This window comes from Phyllostomus hastatus, unplaced genomic scaffold (assembly GCF_019186645.2).
Source record: "Phyllostomus hastatus isolate PE091 unplaced genomic scaffold, TTU_PhHast_1.1 phas_scaffold_501, whole genome shotgun sequence".
In the NCBI taxonomy this organism is placed as follows: Eukaryota; Metazoa; Chordata; class Mammalia; order Chiroptera; family Phyllostomidae; genus Phyllostomus; species Phyllostomus hastatus.
Window position 1 is genome coordinate 38,651,631 of NW_025334033.1, and position 25,474 is coordinate 38,677,104.

Consider the following 25,474-nt stretch of genomic DNA (forward strand, 5'->3'; position numbering starts at 1 on the left):
AACTCCATACTGTTTTCCACTGTGGCCGCACCAGTCTGCATTCCCACCAGCAGTGCACGAGGGTTCCTTTTTCTTCACCTCATTACCAGCACTGGCTGTTTGTTGATTTATTGACGATGGCCATTCTGACAGCTGTCAGGTGATATCTCATTGTGGTTTTAATTTGCATTTTCTGTTAATTAGTGATGTTGAGCATCTTTTCAAAAGTCTGATGACTATCTGTATGTCCTCTTTGGAGAAGTGTATATTCAGGTCCTTTGCCCATTTTTTAATTGGATTTTTTTTGGTGTTGAGTTTTATAAGCTCTTTATAAACTTTGGATATTAACCCCATATCAGCTGTATTCTCCCATTCAGTGGGTTGCCTTCTCTTGATGGTTTCCTTTGCTGTACAAAACCTTTTCAGTTTGATGTAGTCCATTGTTTATATTTTTTCCTTTTGTTTTCCTTGCCTGAGGACATACGTCAGAAGAAATATTGCTATGATAAATGTCTGAGATTTTACTATCTGTGTTTTCTTCTGGGACTTTTATGGTTTTGAGTCTAACATTTTAGTCTTTAATCCATTGTGAGTTTATTCTTCTGTAGGGGGTAAGTTGGTGGTCTAGTTTAATTTTTTTTGCATTTATCTATCCAATTTTCCCAACACCATTTATCAAATAGACTGTCTTTACTCCATTGTATGTTTTTGCCTCCTTTGTCAAATATCAACTGACTGTAAAAGCATGAGTTTATTTCTGGGATCTCTCTTCTGTCCCACTGACCTGTATGTCTGTTTTTATGCCAGTGCCATTCATAAGGAATTAGACATTTTACTTTACCATTTTGGAACAGGGAAAGACATTAATATTCAACAAAAAAAGGATATCAATCTATACAGAGGTCATGTCCAAAAATCCATTTATGTAGTTATATATGTATATGCAACTTGCCATTATCCTATTTTGAATAAAAAAATGAGAACACGTTTGTCATGTTTATATTTCAAACATGCTGAATACAGCCCTAGCCCAGTTATACCTGAGATAAGTATAATGCATTTTTATTACCCTGAAAACATTTATTTCCTAAAAAAATTTTACAGAGAAGTAAAGGGTGTCAGGCAAGGTGACAGATAAACCACTACCCCTTCATAAACCAGACCACATTTTTACTGACAACGTCAAAGACACTGAAATACCCGCAGGGTGAAGTGCACTTACTGAGGCAAGCTTTCTTCAGTGACTGAGAACATAAAACACACCAAAACCTCTCTCCCTCCACCAGTGCACACCTCTCAGGTGGGCATCCCAGAGACCAAGCACAGCGGCCTGCGCAGCCATCTGGAAAACTCCTGTTACATTTTAAATTCTGACCCCCACCCCCACTCCCAAAAATACATTCTAGCTCCAACCCATGGTACTTGTGTGTGACCTTATTTAGAAACAGGGCATTGGCAGATGTAACCCAGTTAAGATGAAGTTATCAGGGTGAGTCTTAATCTAATGGTTGGTGTCCTTATAAGATGAGGGAAATGTGGGCCCAGAGACCCAGGCAGGGAAGATGGCCACTGGAAGGGAAAGTCAGAGATTATAGTTACCCTCCCACAAACCCAGAAATGCCTGAGGCCACCAGCCGGAAGAGGCAAGGGCTGATATTCCCCTAGAGGCTTTGGAGGGAGCTTTGCCCTGTCTACACCTTGATTTCAGAGTTCTAGGCTCTAAAGCTTCAAGAGAATAAATTTCTGTTTTAAGTCACCCGGTTCATGGTACGTTGTTATGGCAACCCTAGGAAACTGATACACTCCCTTAGTCATTAAATCACAGAGACGTAAAGGAGGCGACAAGAAGACAGGGTGCCAAGCAGATACAATTTTAGGCTCACTTGGACCATTCACTATCTCTTAAAGGATAAATATTCAGAACTTTCCACAAAGGTTTTTGCTTCGGGGGGTATCTGGTGTTTAATAATGGCAAGTCACTTGTCCATGCCCCATTGAGAAAAATAGCCCACTCTCTGGAGACGTGCCCCTGGCCCCTAGTGGGAAAATATTAAAATAACGTACAAGAAGTTTGATAATATAATTAAATAAACACAGATCTGACACTAGAGAATTGTACATCATTTGTCAACATGTCCCAGAGATTAAAACTTAAAAGGGAGATATCTTGACATAGCACAACACACTGTTCTCGGTAAGAGTAAATTATCTTCCTGTGGGTATAATCCTGTGGTAGAATTAAAATGCTTCACCCAGTCAGAGACGCAAGCTGCACTTACAGTCCTGGGCGAGACGGAAAAACATGAGGAAACGGAGGCCTCCAGTGCATCCAGAAATCTAGCAGGTGTCTGAGTTCAAGTCAGTGTAGTCACTTCAGTTTTCAGAGGATTAGATAGACCAGCATAAAACTAATTGTGCCATTACTAATGTATTCTAATTAAAGATAAATTGTACGCCCTACTATGTAGGAGAAAAGGTGTGTTCATTCAAAATCTTAAACCCAACAACGTAGTAGAAAGAATATTTTCAAACCAAAAAACTGTCATTTGTAAGCCTTGACAAGGATCATAATTTAGATCAAAAACTGACAAAATATATCCTCAAAAGGAAGTTGAAATTGAATTGTATAGAAAAACTTACTCCAGGGTGTCTTAGGCAAGTTAAGAAAATTCTCACATATTTTGATACAACTGTCATCACCTACTAAATTTAGAAAATGTTTGCAGTTTCCCAAGTATAGATTATTCATAAATATATTTTTCCTCTGATTTAATGAGCCCTGCTGGGTAAAGCTGTCATCTCTAATTCAGGTTAATTTGGGGAAACCTGCTTTTTCCAGATGGTACTGAGAGCACGCAGTTAATACGAGACTAAGCTCAAAATCACACGATTTTTATCCTAGTGTGAAGTGCAAGAGCTGTTAGCCTCTGAGCTGGCTTTGATCCATTTCTTAAACCACAATTCTACTATGGAATTTTCCACACTGCTCGTGAAATGTCACATTTCCCTGTCAGAAAATGACAGTGTAACCCTGAAAGTCTGTAAGACAGTCGGCTGAACCCCCTTCCCTACTGCAGAGTAAATGAAATATAAAATAAGAGCCTATACTATGTCCTCACCACACCAAGCACATGGCTATTTTAGTGCCCAAAAGCTTGCCTGTCTCCCAGATACATTTGAGAAACTCGGCACTACAAATCTCTGGATGTTCTGCCCTCCAGCCAGGAGTTGTTCACCTGCCACATGCTGATTAACTAAATGGCCTTTCGCCACATGTCCAATCTCCCTGTTTGTGCAGCTGTGCTCCAAGCATCCTTTTCATGCTCTACGCCCATGTCTTGGAAAGTATATATTGGTGTGGATTTCTCAGTCTTAACAGGTGAGGAGACTGCCTGTTTCCAGATAGTAAAACATTCTAACCCCGAGATGTGATGAACAAGAAGAGAATAACCCAACTCGAACAACCAGAACAGCATTGTGAAAATACAATCCACATTAAAACTTCCGTCCAAGAAATTCTGCTGGGGAAACTGAAGTTTTCCACTTAACCAGTATTCTCAATCCAGCCGCATATTGAATTCATCTTAAGCATTCTCTTAAAATGTTCATGCCAGATCCCATCCCACACCAAATAAACCAGAGTCACTGGGTGAAGGACTCATGCATCAGGGTTTTTAAAGGTCCTCAAGATGATTCTAAAGTTCAAGTGTAGTTGAGAACAAATGACCTAGGCCAGGGGTCAGCAAGCATTTTAAGTAAAGGGCCGTATTATAAGTATTTTAGGCTTTGTGGGCAGTTAGTCTGTCCCAACTACTCAGCTGCTGTGCTGGCACAAAAGTAGCCACAGACACGACATGAATGAGCATGTGTGGCTGTGTTCCCATACAGCTTTCTTTAGGAGCACTGACATTTCGATTTTATATAACTTTTCCATGTCACAAAATGTCCTTCTTCTGATTTTTTTTTAATCACTTAAAAATGCAAAGCCCATCCTCAGCTTATAGGCCACACAAAAACAGATGGCTGGCCAGATCGGGCTGAGCCACAGTTCACTAACCCCTGACCTGCACTGCAGATTGAATCTACCTCTTAATCTTTTCTCAGAGCAACATTTGCTCAGTGACACATTCAATCAGTCCTAGGAAAGATTCCCTCCAAAGCATGGGTACCTTCAGATTCAAGCTGGTCCAGGCCATATGGGGCAGCTGTGTTGACAAGGCCGATGGATGGGTCAAGGATTCTTCTCTCATTGGACGCCTCAGAATCAGAAAGCGCTGGAGAAATGCTGGGTGCCTCCTGCGTTATTCCAGGGGGTGTCACTGGAGAGCCAAAAACTGGTGTGATCCACTCCTCCTTGGGCCCTGTGACTGTGTCCTTCAGGTCTGCCAAACGCAAGAGACAGGATATGACCCAAGGATGATTACTATGGGAAATGTGTGCTTTCATGTTTCAAGTGAGAAAGCATTAATGACATGTAGACCAGCGCCCCTCCCCACCCTGCATCTGTCCAGCTACCCGAAGCAAATACTTTATCTTGTAGGAAAAGATATTGTCTCACATCAGATCTCTGTTTTTAGATGTTAACTTCCCATTTATTCTACTGGTGATATTATGGGTGTTTTAGGATTTTATGTCATTTATTACTAAAGATAGAAAATATAACAAAAATTTATTAAAGTATATGCTAATGACAGCTTTAGAAAAATCAAGTCAAAGAGTAAGAACCCAGACCTGCATCAGAAATATAGTCAAGTTCAAAGCAGCCAAAGTTATCCCCAGGTCTTCCCAAATCTCCAGGGTGGTATTTTGCAAGCCTGGTTGATCATCAGAATCTCCTGAGGTAACTTTTTAATGTCAGTTTCATGCTTTCCACATATCCCAACTGACTGAATCAGAATCTCCTTAGTGGTGACACCTGAGAAAATATTTTTAAAAGCTCCCAGGATATGGATTCATTGAGTCTCTCATATATTGCTGTCAAGAGCATAAATCGGTGCGATCAACTTTGGAAAACAACTAGGCATTGCCTCCTAAAGTCAAAAATTCATATACACTATGTCCCAGCTATTCACCTCCCAGGTACATACCCAAGAGAAATTCCTACACACACACAACAGAGGTTGTGAAAAAGAATACTTATGGCAGTATTGTTCGCAATAACCAAACCTGAATGACCCAAATGCAAATCACTAGGAGAGACTGGATGAAGACTGAATGAATAAACTGTGATGTATTTTCATAATGCAGTATTAAAAGCAGTCAAAACAAAAGAGCTACTAGAGTAAGTAAATCTTAGCCCTAAAATATTAAGTAAAAAAAAGTAAGTCCCCAAAAAGGCTATCTACAGGACAACACCATTTTTATAAAGTTAAAAATCAACTAAAATTTTTAAATGTATGATTCTCAGAGCAAATATAGATGCAACAAAACTAAAAGGAAAGGAAGTCAAGGAGACAATGAACACCAGATTAAAGATGCTGTGAGCAGTCAGAGGAAGAAGGGGTTGAGACAAGAAGGGTCATGGGATTCCATGTAGGTTACTGACAAGGCCCTTGGGGTATTTGAGGGGAGCGGGATTAGAAGGTATTTATTACATTGTTAAAAATAATTATATTAATAAATAAAAGCAGGCTTTACTTAGTCCAATGTTAAGACAAACACAGGAGATCCAAAAATAATTAGGTAATAATTTTATAATTATTAAAAGTTACCCCTGGCTGGCATAGCTCAGCGGACTGAGCGCGGGCTGCGAACCAAAGTGTCGCAGGTTCGATTCCCAGTCAGGGCACATGCCTGGGTTGCAGGCCATAGCCCCCAGCAACTGCACATTGATGTTTCTCTCTCTCTCTCTCTTTCTCCCTCCCTTCCCTCTCTAAAAAATAAATAAATAAAAATCTTTAAAAAAAAATTACAAAAGTCACCCTGGCTGGTGTGGCTTAGTGAACTAAGTGCCAGCCTGCAAACCAAAGGGTCATTGGTTCAATTCCCAGTCAGGGTACATGCCTGGGTTTCGGACCAGGTCCCCAGTAGGGGGCGCACAACAGGCAATCACACATCGATGTTTCTCTTCCTCTCTTTCTCCCTTGATTCCCCCTCTCTAAAAATAAATAAAGAAAATCTTTTAAAAAAATAAATAAAAGTTACAAAAGTTAAAAGTTATTGACAATGGTTTTTTTAATTTTATTTTAATCATTGTTCAAATACAGTTTTCTCCTTTTTACTCCCAATCCAGCCCCCCCGACAATGGTTTTTGTCATTCTGATGATCACCCCGTTTTGAAGACTTCACTGTCTTTAAGATATCAGAGCATCTTAGGACCTCTGATATAGAATGCAGTTAGTACACATTATTTTAAACACTTGAAAGAGCCTCTCTGTTAGAGAAGCATCATTTAGAGATGAACAAACCAGGCTTGGAGACCTTAAGGCCACAATAGTAGCAAGGGCCAAAGCTGGGATTCATACCCACGTCCTCGCTCTCTTCACCTCACCCCTACCAGCTGGAGTTGTCGGACTAGACAGAGGTCTCAATAGGTGAGGTCTGGCCTTCTCCCATTCCTCAGATGAGCCACCACGAGATTCTTCTTAGGAATTAACCCGTCATTCTTTGAGGCTATGTGACATCTCTTCAAGTAAGAATTTGCTTACGTTTCCTGTTCCCTCTCCAGGTGAGGAATGTGTGTGTGCCCTGGTGACAGGCCATCTGCCCCTCTCATTCCATTCTTATCAATACACAGATAAGACCCACCCCCATAACACTGAGTCCAATTCCCTCCCTTACAGACCTTCCATAGCGGGAGTGACTTCGAAGGACAGAGGTGCGGCTGTCGGTGAAACTGTAGTGGCCAGAGTCTCCCATCTTCTCGACAGCTGAGTGACACCCAGAACATCAGACGGGGCAGAGGGGGACCCTTTTCCTTCCACAGTCTCACTACGCTCTGCGGTAACTGGGAGGGTGGAAACCTGCTGCTCTGGTGTCACCAGTGACAAAGTGGCTTCTGCTTCTTGAGCAGCTGTCGTCATCTCTTGAGTGATGGTGTCTTAAAAAAAGGGAAACAATGTTTTAAAATAAAGCAAATTCCTATGCTTTAAGAAGTCACAATGTAATTCATAAATTGAAGAAAAAATCAGAAAGCTATTTCAGGAATGGGAAGGCAAAGGGATCACTTAGAAACAAAATACCAGTAAAGAAAAGGAAATCTCCTCCCATATGTAATAAGGGGAAGTAAGTACTAATATCATTCAAGGGAGCCACACATCACAGTGGTTGAGAATGCAGGTTCAAGAGCTAACTTGCTGGAGTCTGAATTCTGACTCAGTCACCTAGGAGCTGTACAACCATGAAAAAACTACTTAACATCTCTGGGACTTGAGTTTCCTCAGCTGGAAAGTGGAAATAAGAGTATCTTTCTCACAAAAGATACTATTAGAGTTGTTGACATAGGAGATGTTACAAAGATTAAATTATATAACACATGTAAAACCCTTGGAACATGCCCCGTACTTGGCAAGTATTTAATAAATATCAGCTATTATTACGTGTTTTACAAACAACTTAGGTTTAAAGAAGCTAAGGAACCTGCATCAGCTTACATAGTCAGCGCTCACAGCCACGGAGCTGACTATGCCTGATAGATGAATGGCTAAAGAAGCTGTTTATTCACACATACATACACAGTGAAATACTTCTTGGCCATGAGAAAGAAGGACAATCTGTCGTTGCTCAAGGAACAATCTGTAGATTTGCACTTGCCTCTAGATCATGAAAGAGAATGAAACAGACCTATGGGGAAAATGTATCTATCCAAGGTCTCTTTCTTTACCTTATAATCCCCTCAAATAAATTATTAAAGATTATTTATAATGGTCAATATTTGCCCCCTTTTTAGGGAGGAACTATGCTGCAAATTTTAAATACTGAGCCACTCAAACTTCATTTCTAGAAAACCCTGCTATCTCTCTTTTTTAAACACTAACTCTAGGCCCACAGCATATCAGCAAGCTCAGTACGTCGTGCAATGGAAAGGTAGTATTCTAGGAACAGCTGAAAAGATTTTCTTTAAGTTTTTATTAACGACATTATGGTACTTCCTATGTTTGTATGTTTTTCAATATAAACAATTCCTTTTCTTGGTCCCTCTTCAGTTCGGATTATTTTCTCTTTGGAATTGAAGAGATTTTTACATTTGATGGATCAATATGCCTGGTAAAAAGACCATGTGAGTTACAGTAAGGTCTCCAATAGGCTTCATATTTGCACCTGGTACCACTGTTTAAGTTTTGCTTTGTTTTTCCTTTCTCCAATGAGACTGTAAATCTTTTGAGAGTCAGGAATCACTGCCCTTGTTATATCTCCAGCACCTAAGACAATGTTCTGCCATAAAAAGACAGTAATGTATAGTTGTATCAGTTTAACCAGTAAGCATTCTTTATGTTGCCCTAATTTTTGAAAGCATAATGAACACTTTCGAGAACAAATGTGTAAAAATAAATGTCATCTATGCTCATAGTTTCATGAATAGCAAGAAATATCAAAATGACATTGTACTTTGAATAACTGACTGCTATTAGAGAAGGAAGGGTGAGAACAAGAAATAGTAATGGGAATTTTTAAAATAACATTCAGCCCTGGCTGGTGTGGCTCAGTGGATTGAGCACCAGCCTGTGAACCAAAGGGTCGCCAGTTTGATTCCCAGTCAGGGCACATGCCTGGGTTGCAGGCCAGGTCCCCAGTTAGGGGCACATACGAGGCAATCATGCATTGATCTGTCTTCCTGCTCTTTCCCTCTCATTTCCCCTCTCTCTAAAAATAAACTTAAAAAAATAAAATAACATTCAAAATTTCTGTACATTTCTCATTCTTTCTACTTCTTATAGGGATAAAATATGATAATTATTATAGACTACTATTAAAACCTGGTCTTCAACTGAACCATCTGAAGAACAAGCTGAATCAGAAGACTGGTAAACTTCCCTGGCTGGTGCAGCTCAGTGGATTGAGCACCAGCCTGCAAACCAAAAGGTCACAGGTTTGATTCCCAGTCAGGACACATGCCTAGGTTGTGGGCTTGGTCCCCAGTTGGGGGCATGTGAGTGGCAACCGATCAATGTTTCTCTCCCTCTCTTCCTCCCTTCCCCTCTCTGTAAAGATAAATAAATTTAGAAGACTGATAAAAAAATAATTTAGAAGACTGATAATCCACTCATCTGTTAATAATACCCCAAACACCAAGAAATCATTGCATATCCTGAAGTAGTCCCTAGGACCTAAAGTGATTGACATGAGTTGCTTCTTCTGAAAAATTCTTATAACCACCAGAAAATGGGTAGAAATCTTTAGGCTACTCTCTAACTCCTATCATCAATAATCTCAATTTTTCACATTCTATTTAATGCTATAGCACAAAAAATTAAAGTGAAAGGAATTATTTAACTGTTCCTCTCTCTATAAAGAACATATAGAAGCTGTTTGATTAATTTGGACAATGCAGGCGGTCAAATTAGATCAATCCACTCTGAAAGGTCCTCTACCTTCATTTGCTCATTCATTGAACCAGTTTTTACTGAGCACCTATTAGGCACCAGATATGATGCTATATTCTAGAAATAAAAAGTAGTTGCCTATGAAAAGACTATTTAAGTGAGGCAACTAAAACTATGTTCAGAGCATATTCAATAATCAAAATAACCATCAGACAATTACCAAACTCATTTTACTTTTTAGGCTATATTAACAGAAGCTAAAGTAAGTCTATTACATAAGAATCATGGATTCAATTGTGCAATGAATAATCTGGAACTATGTGACTTCATGCTCCATGAATATCTTAGGTGTCACAGAGAACTGAAGTAAACTTCTTATTATGTCATATCCAATATCTTCATGGTCATGTGAACCCAACTCTCTTCACAAAACTTAAAAACCAACTTATAAAAATTTTTCTGGCCCTGGCTGGCGTAGCTCAGTGGATTGAGCACGGGCTGTGAACCAAAGCATCGCAGGTTCGATTCCCAGACAGGGTACATGCCTGGGCTGCAGGCCACAGCCCCCAGCAACTGCACATTGATGTCTCTCTCTCTCTCTGTCTCCCTCCCTTCCTCTCTAAAATTAAATAGATAAAATCTTAAAAAAATGTTTAAAAAATCTTTGAAAAAAATTTTTTTTCTGGAAACTTCTATGAAAACATACATCATACTAGGTCTTTCAGTCCTTAAAAAATGAATTGGACATGTTAAATTCAATCTTTTATCACTTTAATGTAATCCCAATGACACTTTATAAAACATATTACAAATTTGATATTTTCCCATTAATTAATCTACTTAGCAGAAGTAGCAAGCTGTGCATATTCCAAAACAGTTCAGAATGAGCATATGCACATTCCACTGTCTTCTCCTCCCCTAGCTGTCATCTAACCAAACACACGTAATAAAAGAAAAATATTATCCATCAGCAACAAATGGAAGCCTTGTCAGCGCACAACATTCACAGATGTAAAGGCCAAGAGGAAGGATAAAGTGCAGAGGAATCGAGACAGCAGAGAAGAATTATCTGTATTGGTGTCCCCCGCTCTTATTTCTAGATGAACTTCTCTTTGGTCAATAAAGTCAAAAAACCTACCTGGCCAAGACTATGAGATAAGTATTTACCTAAAGAATTTTGGTAAGAAATATCAGGGTTAGGAGTATTTTTTACAACAATATGTAAGTAAGTATCTTACATTGTTTACTATACCACTTAAACATACAGCTGATGTATATACTAACTTATATGTTTTCATAATAAGATGTTTGAAAAATATTAACTCTGCATGAGGGTTTCTAAGCACAGCTCACATTTTGGCTCAGATGGACCTCCATGGCTGGGAGGCTGTCCTGTGCGTGGCAGTGTGTCTGGCAGCATCCTTGGCCTCCACCCCTGGAAGCCAGTTGCACTGCCCCTCGGGGGTGATAGCCAAAAATGTCTCCAAACACTGCCAAAGGATGAGGTGGGGGAAAACACACTGTTCCCAGTTAAACACCACTGGTCTATAGGCAGCAGTTATATTTGGATGTAATATTTATTTAAAATGTATTTTTAAATTTAATATTGCTTGTCATTAAAATTTAGATAACTTTTTTTGAGCAGACTCAAAGTAATTTTAATGCAAATAACAAAAGGAGTTCATCTGAGAAAACTGTACTTGAACAATGATTAAAATTTAAAAAATAGAAAAAGAAGGAGTTCATCTGTCTCCATCTATAGCCCCTCAATGAAAGAATTACAGTACTTTCTGAAAATGTCCTTAAAATGCACAAAATACAGTTCCTTCAAATACAGTGGTTATCGGTGATCTATTTGGTTCTAACGGTTCTTCTTGGCTGCCTCGGCGGATTTTCTTTGTCTTTGTTGTTCTTGCATAACTGATAATAAGCACCAGGTGAGGGCTGGTTCTGCCTACAGCGAAGGAGGCCGGATATTTTATCCCTCCGCCAGCATCTCCTCCCCGCCTCCCCACTGAATGTCACACCTCAGGGGGAACAGCCGCTCTCCTGTTTCACGAAACCTTGGCATGGCAGATGGATGTGGGCACTGAATCCCGCACACTTGTGGCAACCAGCCAGGAAAACACAGGGGGTCATTTCAGATTCTCACAAGCCCCTGAAGTTTTAGGGAAGGAAATTCACACATTGCTTGGGGATTAGGATTCCCAGATTTCCGGTTCTGAGGATTGTTTGTTTCCACTGGTGCCACCAGAAACTATAGAAAACTACAGAAGGGTAGAAAGCTTGGGCACTTCAGACCCACCTTCCTCCAGAGGTGCACGTGGCATCCTGTAAAGCCCAGGGTGTGACTCCCACTCCCACCCACCACTCGGCAGGTCCCCATGGAGGCAGGAGGTGGCAAAGATAAGTTACTTATAAATTGTCACTTTTAAAAAACAAAACACTTAAAACCCATACAATGTTATATGTCAATTATATTTCAATTTTTTGAAAATAATAAAACCAAATTAAAGCATTCCAAATTAAAGAAAGCTTGCTTTTGTTCCTTTTACCTTTAAATGTATCTCTCAGTGGTTGGTGAGCCTCAGACTCATGTTCCGAGATGGAAACAGTGGTCTCTAAGAAAAACACCGCACTGTTTTCCTTGGTGGATTCCATGAAGTCTGCAGTATTTTGAAACAGGTTTACAACAGAGGCTGTTGTATCTTCCATCGGACTTGTGGGAGTAAAGGAAACTTGATCGGTGAAGGCGGATGACCTCCCATCCCCGTGGGCTGTGAGCAGGGTTGTCCCCGTGTGTGTTTCCCCTTCAGGCAGCCCGAGACCCGTGTGTGCCTCTCCTGTGAGAGGTTCATCCCTTTCCATGCTTTCCATGCCACTATCGGTTACTTGGGCTGTCCGAGACATCCCCATTCCCATCTGAGTCTCTGTACTGTCTCCCAGCTTTGGGGTCTTTATCCGGCTCACACTCTCTAATTTGGTGTCATCCCACTCATCACTCAGGGCAGAGGCAACTGGAACAGCTGTGCTGACACTCCCTGTGACTTCTGAGGCCCCCAGCAGGCTGTCAGTTTCCAGCTCGACACTCAGAGCGTACTCGGAGACTGCAAGCCCAGGCCTGGTGGCAGTAGCCTGGGTATTATCAGCTGTCATCTGCGAAGGCTTCTCCCTATCAGACATGAGGCTTCCAGGCTCGGTGCCTGCTATGGGCTCAGCACCAGGAAAAGAAGTTGTCCTAGGATCTGTGTCTGCTTCAAATTTCTCAGTCCTTGGATCGGCAGTTAGTATTTTGTTAGTATTCACATAGGATGAAGATGAATATCCCAGACTAATGCCTCCCTGACTTTCCGTTGTAAACAACTGATTATCCACATACTTCCAAAAACCTTGTGTTGCTTTTGTGGTCCCTTCTACAATGGGCCGAATGTTGGTACTACCAAATGGTTCCTCCTTCTCATCGATATTCTGAGAAGCAGTGGCCGTGATAGGGTTGGTTACCATGGCCTTGGAAAGCAGGGTTCCAGGAGGCATTCTCTCCAGCTGGCTGGAACCAAACGCTTCTTCCCCTGTTCGGACCACTGGCTCAGTGATAGTGTCAATACCAAGGCTATCAGGCTGCATGAGCCCAGCACCTGCAGAAGGGGTTTCTTTGTTTATAGGGAATACTTTACTTAACGGCACTGCTGATGGTCCCACTAACACTATCATTGGGTCTTCGGAGACCACTGGTTGGAAAGTGCCCTTGGAAGTGATGGAGTTATTTTCTAGGTCATCCACATCTATCTTCTCAGATGGCGCTCCTTTTTCGTTAACATGTGTCGCCTCCCTCCTTTCCATCTTGGGAAAGGCCAAACATTGTGCGGTGAAGCCGAGAAGCAGAAGGCTACAGAAAGCCAGACAGATGTGCAGCACAACTGGTCTTCTCATAGTGGAAGGGAAAGGGGCCCATAAAACAGCAGAGCTGACAGTGGCAGTAACTGGGTCCTGTAGAAAAGCAAAGCATATCAAACTGTCATATAAATATGTTTTGTAAATAAGCCCCCTTTGAATTAAACCGTAAGTAAAATAATCTCCTTGACTTCACGCTCAGAAATGGTACATAAGAGAGAACCGTTCTATTTCTTTGTACCTTTGAGACAGGGATAACCCAGTTCATTTTTCCCTGCTGAATTCTGCAGCTGATTTAACTCGATGCTCTCTAGACAAAGGCACACATAGTTCAAGTCCTCACTTCATTGTTTCTTAAATACCTACTTGAAATAAACTACCCTTACAGTCACACTTGCAATATTCTCCCCAAATTCCTCTATTAGTCATGTAGTTAAATGACTGCAGAATGGCCAGGACAACATTTACTTACATTGCATTCAAAGAACCTTTTAAGTATATTTTATTTTTTAAGTATATTTAAAAACTATTGAGTTTTTATGAGTGTCATCATAAGATACTGAATACCAGTTATAGTCAAAACTTTTAAAAAATATATGTTATTTTCAATTAAGTTGTCTTTAAAATGCTTATCTTATTTCTTTTCTCTGCATCAAACATAAAATTATAAGTGAAATCTTCATGTTCAAAATGGGATTCGAAAAGTTAAAAGAATTAATGCAAGTATTTATTAAGAGAAAAAACATTTTAAGAGAACCAAAACATTTTAAATTAACAGTCTCCACTAAATACATATTATTATAATATTAAGATTCATTGCATTTTTTAAAAAATGACTCACACTCTCATCACTATTAAAACTACATCAAAATGGATAATTTTACCCAAAACTTAAGGGTTTTAGTTCTTATTATCTATTTGGCTAAGTAAGGCCCTTTCCTTTCCCACCATCAGAAATTTCTCAGACGCAGCAGATTTTCTAGAACATTAAACCTAGGAAGGGAAGTTCTAAAATAAAAAACTTCTCTTTATAAAAGTTATACCTTTTCTTTCTTTCATGTCTAATCATTCAACTCTCTGGTTTAAGCATGTGACACGCACACATAAAGTGTAAAAATTTGCATTTTCATAAGGCCTTTCCCCTTTAAGATGTTCAAAGCTTTCACATTTTTATCTCATCTAATCTTACAGATCCTTTTGAGACAGGGTGGAAGTCAAGTCCTTGGCCCTAGGTAGCTGTTGGAGAGGAAAAGAAGGCCGAATTTTTCTACACAAGGAAAGAGGAATCCATGAATTCAGAGCTGGGGCACCCTGCCGAACTCCCAGCACCACATGAAGGAATCATCGTTGAAGCAGATCCTCCAGCCCCACTCCAGCCTTCGGACAACTACCGCTCCAGCTGACACCTCGACCTCAACTTCCTAAGACACCTTGAGCCAGAACCGCCCGGTTCAGCTATTCCCAAATTCCTATCACACAGAAATGGGATGAAATCATAAACATTTATTGCCACCAAGTTGGGAGGTAATTTGTTACCTAAAAGCTTGAATCCACAGTAGTTTGGGAAAGTACAGAAATGGGCTGATGCCATGAGGTGTCGTAGTGCTGAGTGTGGAAAAGCAACAGCGTGTCAGAGACCACAAACGGAGCAGCAGAACATCAAACCAGAGGTGACTAGGAGAAATATAAGCCCCTGCCCACCCGCTGCCAGGAATCCTCGGGATCCTGAGAGAGACGTTAGATTTTCCCATATGTAGGTTGAAGGTTTGAACCAATTATATTTAAATATTAAATTACATACAGGTAGCTAGCATTGTTTCAAAAGGAGAGAATATGGGAAATATATTTGGCAAAGAGGAAATTTAATGAGCCAAGGCATGTCAGAGTTCTGGACATTAGTTATCACTACAGATGAGCCAAAACGCATCCCAGTTCACAGCCAGGTACCAGCTTTGGTACTAGTAGTTGCCCTGTCACCTCTATTTTCCTTCCTTAAGACAAAAATATATGGCAGCAGTATAGCACGAGTGCTCACACTTGATGACATTACACATCCAGATTTCTCCAGACAAGTGGAACTATGAAACCCTATGTAGTGGAAGATATGTAAAAGCTACTGATCTCTGGTTCATTTCTGATCTGTTCAGAGAGCTGCCCTTTACTGAACAAATATTTTTTTCCAGAAGATGTAGGGTGTCGCCTAAAAGCTTAAGCTATGAGATCTTACATTTCTGGATAAAAACCTGAAAAAAACAAAACAAAACAGGCCATTCTGGTGACAGTAGAGTTCAGAGGGTAAAGGACTGGTATCAGAAGGATGATTCCTGAAAGCCACGGGGAGGTAAAATATGGCACAGGGAATATAGTAGCCAAAGGATATGTATGCATGACCCATGGACATGGACAATCGTGTGGGGATGGCCTGGGGGAGTGGGGGGCAAAGCGGGAAAAATTGGGACAATCGTAATAGCATAAACGATAAAATATAATTTATTTAAAGTTTGAACAATGATTCCAGAATCCTAGCTTTACTATTGATAAAACTTACTGTGTAACACTGGGCAAATGGCTTCAGTGTCTCCTTTGATAATAGGAGGAGTGAAAATAATCTCTGAAATTCCTTATTCCTCCATGATTCTGTTTCCATATTTGATCTATATGACTTGAAATACAATATTTTCATATTCCCACAATTTTGCCATCAAATAGGCAAGGCACCCAAATGATTGAACAAAAGCTTCACATTTTATATAATATATTCTGGAGTCATGTGCACCAAGAGAATTTTATGATCAAATCTGATGGGGGGGCACAAACAATAAAGATTTAATATCATCTCAACTGCCTTTCCAAGCAGAGTTTTCCTTCAAGGTTGCATTTGCACCTAGGTCTTGAGCTTCAGGACATTGGTGTGAAAGGAATTCTGCCAGGGCTCTAAAAGACTTTCCTTCTGTAACTGAGTGTCGGCCACCTGCTTTCTAAATCCAATTATGAGAGGAAAAGTGGGGGTGCACTGCTAGCCTATTCTATGTCTGTGTATTGCGGCCATATGCTCCTTCTCTCCTATTCAGAATGATGCCTGAACTTCAAAAGAAGCAGAAAAGACAGCCAGTAATGGCAGCAGGGCACGTTTGCAACTCAGATAAATTGGTAGATGACCTTCAAGTTCCAGGTCTCTCTCAGTCTTTCAAAGCACAGTCCAGGTTCACAAAGCCACTCCAACGACTGGCTTGGTGCCCCACCCCCACTGGGAGTTGCATGACATTGGAGAATAAATAAGAAAAGGCTGTCCGTTGTCAATTCAGTGACAATATTTCTAAACTTAAATAACCATCCTCTCCCTGGCAATTGCCTGGCACAGAGGAAATGCTCAGTAAATATTGGCTGAACAAACAGATGAATGTCTCTGCTCACTTCGCTGGGAGAGGAAGAGTGAGTGGGAAACTTCACTGCTTATTAGACTTCTGCGTCTCAAGTGTCTTAAATTAACTCAATCATTGGAATAGTTAATAAACAAAAGAAGATTCCTCTAACTTTTCCTTCACACTGTGACTTTGGATGCTGCTCTCCCTTCACTATATCCTGATCAATTAATTCAGATAAATAAACTAACCAAATTGCTGAGCATGGATATTAGCTTCTAATCACTTAAAAAGCATCCTTTTCAGAGCAAGTCAGTCCCACTTGGTCTATTGTTTGCTATCAAGGTATCCTAATGGCTCAGCAGTCCTCCAACAATTGACTGCATTTCTTTCACCAGCGGGCAGATAAAGCTGTCCCGTCAAGCATTATCTTTGACAGTCTTAAATAGATACAGGCCAGAATCTGTTTCTTTGTTAAGTCTAGGCATATGCATGTTTCAAAGACAAATGAAAGACATTAAAAAAGAAAAAAACCCTTAGCTGTCTTATTAGACTTAATCAGTTGGTCATTATTTTTTCAACTAAAATGTATATTGCTATTGTTCAGTGTGTTACCCAAATGCACATATGAAGGGGACCAGCATGTTAAAGCATCCTCTGCAGTGAAAAAGCTACTTTTTTCAAAGTAAATTGGGTTCCAGGTATGATATATAAGGAACATGATCATCACTCTGAGAGTACTCAAGACACAGAAGGGCTGTAGAGTTTGCCAAAACATAAAACAAAAAACTGGTGACAATCTGCCTGATAATTGTTTTCCCTTGGGATAAACACAAATACCAGAAGCAGCTAGTGCGGGGTTTGAGGAAGAAAGCTGCCTCATCTCAGATTTTCACTGTCTGCTGGAAGTCACTTGGATGCCACCCGAAACGTACCATCTTCTTCATCCGCAGCTGGTTGTCCCCTGGAACTCTTCTCTCCTTTACATTTCAGATTCACAACCTCTATGGATTCCTTCCTCATAATCTCTTAGAATTATCCCTTCCTTTCACCTCAATGAATTGTTAATATTTTAACTGCCTTTTAATTGATGATCTTTCTCAGACTCTCTCTTCTCCAATCCATTTTATACAATCCAGATGGTTTGTTTATTCTTAAGACTAAAAATGACAATAATCAATTTTTAAAAGGCTACCATTTGGGGACTCCTAGGTGCCAAGTGTTGTAAGTGCCTTATGTAAGTTGTCTTATTTAACCCTAACAGTGACCTAGTGACATAGGTACTACCATTATCTTCATTTTTTTGTTAGAGGAGAAAACTACAGGCTTATGGAGGATAATAAGTTGTCTATAGGATCGTGTCTGTTTCTGAACTTGTAAATTCCATTAAGACTTCAAATTCCCTGCCTTTGCCACCACAGCCCTCTGTTTTCCCAAAACACACAACTTAACGCTCTCAGACACGCAGTTGCCAAACTCCGTATCTGTAATGCAACCCCACCGCACTGGTGCTCAGCACAGACACCACTGCCAACGGGGCATATCGCCCTCTTCTGTGCCATCCTCATTTCAGGTTCCTAAGTTTTGCTCACCACACTGCACTAGTCAGACCTCCCTCCTTCTTCCCTACCCTAGGTATCCAAACCCTGGGCCTCCAGGTCATGTCCTGTTTACCAACTGCTGTCACCAAATTGCCTCACCCACCCTCTTTCCACCCTTCTCCCAGCTTCTCTAGTACAAGGAATCGTGCCTGTAAGTCGGGTCACCTCAAATAAGGTTATGTTTTATGTACACACACACTGATCTTTTAGCTTCCTCTGTTTGCCATATAATTGTTAATAGTGGTAGGCACATAGAGGAGGTGTTCAACAAATATTTGCTGGCGTGATGTGAATATAAATAACCATTTAAGAATGTGCAGCATCTCCATTTTATATTGTAAGATTTTCAATGACATTTCATGGTCTATCCATGTCTAATGGCATGTTGTGTTCATCACATAACCAGTTTTGGCTATTTAGCCAATGTATCATTTTAATAACTCGAATAACTTCTGTATTCCCACTTCTGCTATATTTTAGGTTTTCAGCATTTATTTCATTTCAAAAAATAAATCAGCAGTAACAAGTGACAAGTCTCAGAGCTTCAGGTCCACTTGCTTCCCTGTTACCGTCTCACCTTTAAAAATCCAATTAGTGATCCTGTGATTGATGAAGGAAAAGGAAACTCCCCTCTTTGTCTGTATCTTTATAATCTCTCCCTCTTGTGTTTTTCCTGATCCTCAGTGATTAATTTGTCACGGTCCTATCTTTTCTTGTTTTAATCCTGAAGGCCCTCATTGCCAATGCTATTTCATCTGCCTCGAGTTGAGCTCATCAAGACTCTGACCCTATTAACCCAACTGTGGCACCCAGCATTGAGGTACCCCATTTCGGATGCACTGTGCTCCTGACAGCTGTTAGTGGCCTGATATATTGGCTTCAAGATCATCTGGCCCCCGTCATTTTTCACTATAAAGTAAGTAGCTGGAATGACAGATGATCCTTTCAGCAGCATGCTAGACCACAGAGGAGGGAGGGAGAATAGAGTGACCACAAAGAAAAGCAGTCCCCCAGGAGGAAAGTGGCATCAGTGCTGACAGGGAAGAGAGTAAGTAGGCTGGACTGAGATGGTTACTCTGGCAACTATTATTACCTGCCCAGGGTTTTACCATCCCTGCAGACCACAACTAAGTTCTTTCTACATATTGAGCCCACGGCTTTAAGTCTCCATAATTTAGCACTGTAGATAAATGAAGATGTCTGTGCTTTATCACCCCTGGTGCATAGTCCTATCCCTAATAAAAGAAGCTAGACTTGAAGATTTAAGCACTGGTTTGAAGTTCCAGCTCTACCTTGGGCAAAACCACTGAAACTCGGTTTCCTCATTGCAAAATGGAGATAATAATGCTCATTCTGTTTTCTTCAAAAGGTGCAAGAGAACCCAGAAGGTGACAATAGACATGAAAATGGTTTGAAGAAAAAGGTTTAAGTAACATACAGTTTAAGACATATTATTGTGATCCTGACATGCACTCCTTTCAAACTGCAGAAATGTAAGCAAGCTGAAGCATCCACGACATCCTTTTTTCCCCTAGCTCTTTCCATGGGGCCTCCCCTTCCAGCTTCTCATGTAGACAAAGTGATGGGGAATCATCCCCAAGTAGATATTTCAAGGAATAATCGTAAGACCTAACATTTTAAGCTGAAACTTGATTCAGACAATTTTCTTACAACCAGGAAGAAAACACAATAGGGAAAAACAGGACTGACCACAGATCTTCATCAGGGAATGAGTTTTCATTTCATAAAGATTAAGCCCAGGTTTCCTTGGAACAAGTCAGCTTCCCTGCTGTGAGACTAAACAAACAAAACTACAATACCATGCGCAAATTTTCAGGCAAACATCTGCAAATCAACAGTGAAGTACATCTTTAGCTGAAGAGTGGAAACAGGTAAACCCACCTTCCTCCTTTTGGTTCTATACTTATATTTAGCTCCACACCATATCTGTAATACCACAGTATGATATCAAAAAGTTTAGCATGAAACGCCAGAATACAATGGTAAAACGCTTCCTATGAAAACAAAGATAAATCCACATCTCCCTAATTAACTCTGTTGCTGCAGTTACATCAGACTTCTGAGACTTGGGACTTTTGTGACTAAACACAATCAATATCAAGTCTGCGGCATAAGTGCTTGGTTCATTCTTATGACAAATATAACAACTCTACCTTATTCATAAAAGTAAGTCTACCCTTAGATCTCTACTGTGTGTAAAAGTAAGTAGCGATGTTTTGATCCTATGAAACCTCACCCCGGTTTTGAGTTTCTTTCAGTAGAAGGACAGTGATGGCAAGGGAGCGAGTCGGTTTGTGACTCTGTAAACTCTTGGCTTAAATGAAACTCCTCAGAGCCCAACAGCATCACGTGGGGTGGGGGAAATGCACAAAAAGGAGGGGGAGGCATACAAACATTGGCCACACGTTTTGCTCCCTATAGAAGAAATCGCTCAGAGCTCTATGGAAGGTTTCGTGAACCACTTCCTCTCCCCCTTAAGTCTCAGACTAAAACTTCCAAACAATGAACGCAGATACTTCAAAGCAGCCTCTCTCCTCTCCTCCGCCACAGCTCTGCCCTGAAATGAGGTTTCGAGATCCTAGGAGACCCTTGGGATCAACTTGGGAGGGCAGATTTCTCATCTTTAAGAACTCCTACTTTTAACAGTCTTTGGTTGCTTCCTCACCAGCCAGGACTCTACGTGTTCAGATTCTACACAGGTCAGGGTCTGTCAGTGACCAGGACGCACAGGAGTCATCTGGGCACTTCCAGGCAGCACCTCGCCAACAACCCGTCTAGAGTCTCAGGCAGAGCCTGACCTCCGCGTCTAACCCGCAGGCCCTCTTTCCAATTAAGTGACCTTTCCAAGGAGCGTCTTCCTGCCGCGTCCTGGGGGACTGGCCAGGGTCTGAGTAAGGAGGTTCAGAGACATCTCTGCGCCAAGCACTCAGCTGTTTGTTTTCTGCAAAGTAACAACACATCTCGGTGGCCACCGCAGCCTTCACTCGCTCCTCAGCTGCTGGGCGCTGTTTGGCATAGGGAACATTGCGATCACTGCTTTGAAAGGCGCAAATCGCGGTCTTCGGGAACTTCTCTATCACCGCTGTGAGGCTGGGAGGGGAAAGCGAGAAGAAAGAAAAGCCCACACAAAAGCAGCTAGCCCTGCAAGCTCCGCCAACACAAAGGCCCGCTCGCTGGTGCGGAGCCCGGAGGCTGGGCTGGAGCGAGGAGTGCGGCGAGTCCTCCGAGGCCTGCGCTCCGCGTCCAGAGCGCCCCGGGCTGCCCCTCTGCACCCGGCGGCGGGCGCGGCGTTCCGACTGGGGCGCAGGGCGCACGCCTGGCGCGCCGCGGACTGCCGCGCTTCCCGGACTGCACAGCTCCCGCGTCGACCCCGCACCGCCCGCACCTCCGGCTCTGTCTGTGCCCCGGCCCCGGGTCTGCAGCCGCGGCCGCCCGAGTGGCAGGAGCCGGGCCGTCCTCACCTGTGCGCCTTCAGCAGAGCAGCGCCCGGAGAGCGGCGGCGCCCGCTCTCAGCATCCCCGCCGCGGCCCCTGCAGCGTTGGCGGCCCGCTCTACAGTCTGGGATGCCAGGGGGAGGGCGCTTCGCTTTGTTGCTTATTCATGAGGCCGAGGTTACGGCTGGGGATTGGACGGATGATGTGCCCGCCCCGGCTCCGCTGCCACTGACACCCGATGCGGTCGCCCCACGCCCCTCGTCTCCCACTCCTCCGCCTGTGCTCCAGCTTCGAAGACCAGCGGCGGGGGTGGGTCCTGCTCTGGACGCTGCGCCTGAGACCCTTCCCGAGACCCCCTGCCCTGCTGCCCTTGTTTGAAGCTTGGGCTTCTACGACAGCTTTCCTTCAGTGTCTACGAAGAAGAAACCAGGCTCCGTTTTCGCTAGAACAGCCCGAATTTCTCTGGTCCTTGGTTAGGGCAAAGGGGCGCAAGTCGGAAGCTGAAGGGCGTTACTTGTGGAATTTGTACGATGTAGCGCGTCCCGAAACAAGACCCTGTAAAGTAGCCCTACACAAACTGTTCCCTTCTCGATCACCCAGAGAAGTTGAACGTAAGTGCTAATAAGACATAGGGTTTATTGAACCCTTTACTCCTTCTTGCAGGCACAATGCTAGGTGCTTGTTTCACTCATTACCTGTTTAATCTACCCAATAAGCCTGAAAGGTAGATTTTGGTGATCCCCATTTACAGGGGAGAAAGATGAGGCTGAAGGCTGCGCAACTTGCCCAAGGTCTTACGGCTAATGCGGCCACCGTTACTCATGACCTCCATCCTCAGTCTCTCAGGACTGTGTTCCTTCTCTATTACTTTCAATTGCAGGTAAAAGGGGTTGTCAGTAACCTAGTCGCCCATTCCCGAGCAAGCCCCACAGCCCTTCATATTTGCAAAGCACTTTCCACATACATCATCTCTTGTACTTAGTAACTCCCTTCTTTTTAATATAAGCAGCCTCAGTCCTGTTTCATAGTTACTTGTAAACACCTTGAAGTCAGGGCAAGGTCTCCTTCACCTTTGATCCCCACACCTAACACAGTGCACAACTGTGCACTGTTATCTAGTCCACCCCTCTTTAGAAGATATTACCTTTGTATTTCTAGAAAGGCAGTCAACAAATAGTTGCTGAATGGAATGTGATTGAACTGAATTGAATCTGTATGATCTGTGTTTGGTGCGTATTCAATTTAATACCATGTCAGACATTGCACTGTGACCAGGCCATCTACCTGGATCCAATACCCACCAGGTGAGTGAGTCACAGCCAGCCTGACCAAGGTGTGTTTCAACATTTTATCTGTAAGTCAGTTGTTTGAAACTCAGACCGCATCTCATAAAACCAATGTTAGATAATATGGTGAGATTCCCAGCTAGACCACAAAATTGGGTCTATTTGATCCAAATGAAGGCAAATAACAGTACTAATGAAAAAAAAAACCTAATCAGAGAGGTTGGACCAGAGGAACAAACAGAATAGACGACAGCAGGAGGGAAAAATTCCAGCTCCCACACGAAATATTCCAAGTTCCTCTGACATCCCTCTCCCTCTCGTTATGAGACCCCTCTAACGTCCTGGTGTTCTCCTTTCTAGACACCTGTGTCACTGTAGGTCTAGAGACCTGTCCCCACCACAGAACTCTACTAGGCACACCTGCCTTACACACAGTTTTTCATTCCCCAAAATTACTCTTCTCCCATAACAGAATTCCTTATCCCTTTTTCTCAATCCACATTATTCTAGGTATGCAATAAAAGTAAAGTGATCTCATTAAACTCCTTTATACTAGTCCTTTATCCTTCCCAAAATGGGTTGTATTGCTTTAAATACCTCTGATTAATGCCATTTGTCTCAACAGCTACTGTCAGTACATGGCAATGATAATGAGACCCACTCTGCCACACTGCACCACACAAATTGTAAATCAAGGACAGTTGTACTCTAAAAGTAAATCATATCAGTAAATCCACACATAATGAAAGTTACTAGCCTTTTATGGGTAAAGCAAGAAACTGTGTGCGTGCATCAGGGAGGTTGGAAACACCCAAAACTACAATAAGGGTAAGTAAGCATGGGGGCTCAGGAAGGCAGGTTTAGTTTTGGGGTCACCAGATTTAGTAAATGAAAATAGAAAATCTCAACTCAATGTTTGGGACATTCTTATGCTAAAAATTATTTATTGTTTATCTGAAATTCAAATTTAACTGGGCATTCTGTGGTTTATCTGGTTACCTTTGCAGTATTAGGTGATGACTTGGTCCTGGTTGATAAAAACCTTCATTATCAGAAAGGTATCGGTCACATGTAGCGAAGAACAGGACAACCAGTCCCAAGAGCCAGGAGTGGACAATGTCCATTCAAATGCCACCCAGAGGGGAGAGTATTGGCAGTACAGACTTGATGCCATTGGTAAAGCTATCACTAATTGGGTAGAAATGCTTCACAGTATATCAGTTAATTCTCTTTATTCTAATTCCCAGTTACCAAGTAACTATCTGACACCTTGGTTTCCCATGCATAATGCCCATCAGGCACTGCCGAAATGAGATCCGTGAGCTGAATTGTGTGTGTCTGTTTGTAACAGACCTACTCCTGATGCCACAAAAATTGGGTTCTGGTCTTACAAGAGTGAGAGCAAGACTTGGAGTGGGGCTGACGTTACCCGAGTAAGTGCCACTTACGGGAGCACATAAGAGCTCTTGAAAACCAGCTGGCAAGGCTTCCCCAGACGCTGCACTACTGTTTCCTGGGGATGTATTTTGTTTTAGTTTGTTTTGTTTTCATTTGAGATTACATGAGTGACAAGCATGTGAGTCAATAGAACAAAATGAAATGAAAGAGACACATGAAAAAAAAAGCTTCTCGGAAGGCTGAGTTTACCTGGTGTCTCCTCAAAACCTTTCCTGTCGTTCAGTGATTCCCCCCCGCTTTAAGTTTGAACCCTCTAAAACTTCTTCCTTGGATTCTGTTGCTCTTATAGGCTCCCAAGGCACTCAGTGAAGAGGTCCAGGCATGGATGGAGAAGGACAGGAGCTGCTGTGTACAGCAGGGGCATCTGCAGATTGGATATTCTTCACTACAACAGACTGTCTTTCCTTTCCAGCCTTCTTTTATGAACACGGGCTTTCCGGCATTTCCCAGTGTTTTCTGCCCCACGGCTCCCTGTCTCTCCTTCTCTGTTGGGGACTTCCTGGTTGATGTTAACTTTTTAAGTTGAATCTCCCAGGAGCCAACTTCAGTGTAAAATAGTATTGTTAAGTATACTGTGCTCACTCTGGGCATTCAATAAATATCTGATGGTTATGATGATGATGTAAATAATGGTAATTATTGTTAGAATCCATTGTATTAATTCTGATAGATGTATTCAGTGCACCCAAAACCCTCAGGACACTTGACGCGCCCTACTTCAGCACTAATGAGCTTAAACTTTTACTTCATACTAAATTGTCTTTAGTATGCAGTTTATTGGGATGATAGGTAGGTAGAATGAATCCAATAACAATGTGATTTTGGTTAAAACAAAGCTCAGGAACTGCAAGTTTTTATATACTGCAGGGTTTTTTTAACTCTTAACATATAAGGCCATTATATTTATCTATAATATTCAACTCTTATGCAAACACCCAGAAGAATTCTCTTGCTTCTTTG

General features: G+C 41.9%; 1 protein-coding gene across 2 annotated transcripts in view; it reads right to left on the bottom strand.

Annotated features, from left to right (window-relative positions):
- ARMH4 (armadillo like helical domain containing 4) overlaps window positions 1–21,915 on the bottom strand; it is a 105,574-nt gene extending 83,659 nt beyond the window's left edge. Inside the window, exons 1-4 of one of the 2 annotated variants that reach the window (XM_045822932.1) lie at window positions 21,798–21,915; window positions 12,017–13,448; window positions 6,764–7,018; window positions 4,149–4,361 (exon numbers count right to left, since the gene is read on the bottom strand). In XM_045822932.1, the coding sequence (XP_045678888.1) occupies window positions 4,149–4,361; window positions 6,764–7,018; window positions 12,017–13,391 (1,843 nt within the window). In that variant the 5' untranslated portion in view covers window positions 13,392–13,448; window positions 21,798–21,915. Of the gene's footprint in view, window positions 1–4,148; window positions 4,362–6,763; window positions 7,019–12,016; window positions 13,449–21,175; window positions 21,196–21,797 lie in introns of those variants that run through there. The other variant, XM_045822933.1, reaches the window with a different exon arrangement.
- Between the last annotated feature and the right edge of the window lie 3,559 nt (window positions 21,916–25,474).